Source organism: Microcaecilia unicolor, chromosome 4 (assembly GCF_901765095.1).
Source record: "Microcaecilia unicolor chromosome 4, aMicUni1.1, whole genome shotgun sequence".
Taxonomy (NCBI): Eukaryota; Metazoa; Chordata; class Amphibia; order Gymnophiona; family Siphonopidae; genus Microcaecilia; species Microcaecilia unicolor.
The window spans coordinates 13,471,144-13,472,194 of NC_044034.1; the positions used below are offsets into that span (position 1 = coordinate 13,471,144).

The 1,051-nt window shown below is 40.4% G+C and overlaps 1 protein-coding gene across 1 annotated transcript; it reads right to left on the reverse strand.

Annotated features, from left to right (window-relative positions):
• LOC115468207 (olfactory receptor 52E4-like) lies at nucleotides 1-1,051 on the reverse strand. Its single transcript, XM_030199744.1, is given in 2 exon segments — nucleotides 1-118; nucleotides 120-1,051. Coding segments are annotated over 2 exon segments (1,044 nt in total). The 5' UTR covers nucleotides 1,046-1,051.

The following is a 1,051-nucleotide window of genomic DNA, read 5'->3' on the forward strand; positions in this document are numbered from 1 at the left end:
TTACCAAATTGCCAACCATGAAGGTGAAATAACGCAGTTTTTCACGTATGCTGAAACTTTCTTTAAAGAAGATCCCAAATCATCATCCATTTCATGGTTGTTGGATTTTCTTCCATTTCATTGCACGGAGTATTCTCTGACGAACTTGCTTTGTCCTCACACCGTACACAAAGGGGTTCAGCATGGGTGGACAGAACAAGTAGATGTTGGCCATGATAGGTTGAATGTATTTAGGAGCATTCTTGGCAAACCTGAGCATTAAAAAGGAAATAATTGCTGGAGTGTACGCAATTAAAATGACACACACATGGGAGCCACAGGTACCAAATGCTTTGAGTCTTTTCCCTGTGGATGGAAGGTTAAAAATAGTCCTGAGAATCATGACGTAAGATATGGCAATCAAGATCACATCTAACCCCGCAATCAAAGTCACTACGGTCAGGCCATATACACTAGTGATAAATAAATTTGAACAGGAGATCTTTGCAATTGACATGAACTCGCAGTATGAGTGAGGAATCACATTGGTTCTGCAGTATGACAACCTTTTCAGCAGGAATGGATGAGGCATCAGAATCCCTAGAGCTCTCAGGGCTACAACCATTACTATTTTGGCTATTCTTGAATTGGTTAAAATGGTGGCATATCTTAAAGGATGGCATATAGCAATATACCTGTCGATGGCCATGACTGAAATGATACCTGACTCAAAGCCTGTGAAGCTGTGGATAAAATACATTTGCATGAGGCAAGCAGTGAAATGAATTTCTCGGGAGTTAAACCAATAGATTCCCAGCATTTTAGGAATTACTGTCGTGGGAATCATCAGATCATTCAGGGCTAACAATGAGAGTAAATAGTACATGGGTGTGTGCAGACTGGGCTCTGTTTTTATAATATAAACAAGTATAAGGTTTCCTAAAAGAGAGATAATGTACATTGTAAAGAAAGGAATGGAGACCCAAAACTGGGAGGAATCCAGCCCTGGGATACCTGCAAGAATAAACGTTTCAGGATTGGTGATCGTGGTGTTAGACTTTGACATGGTGGT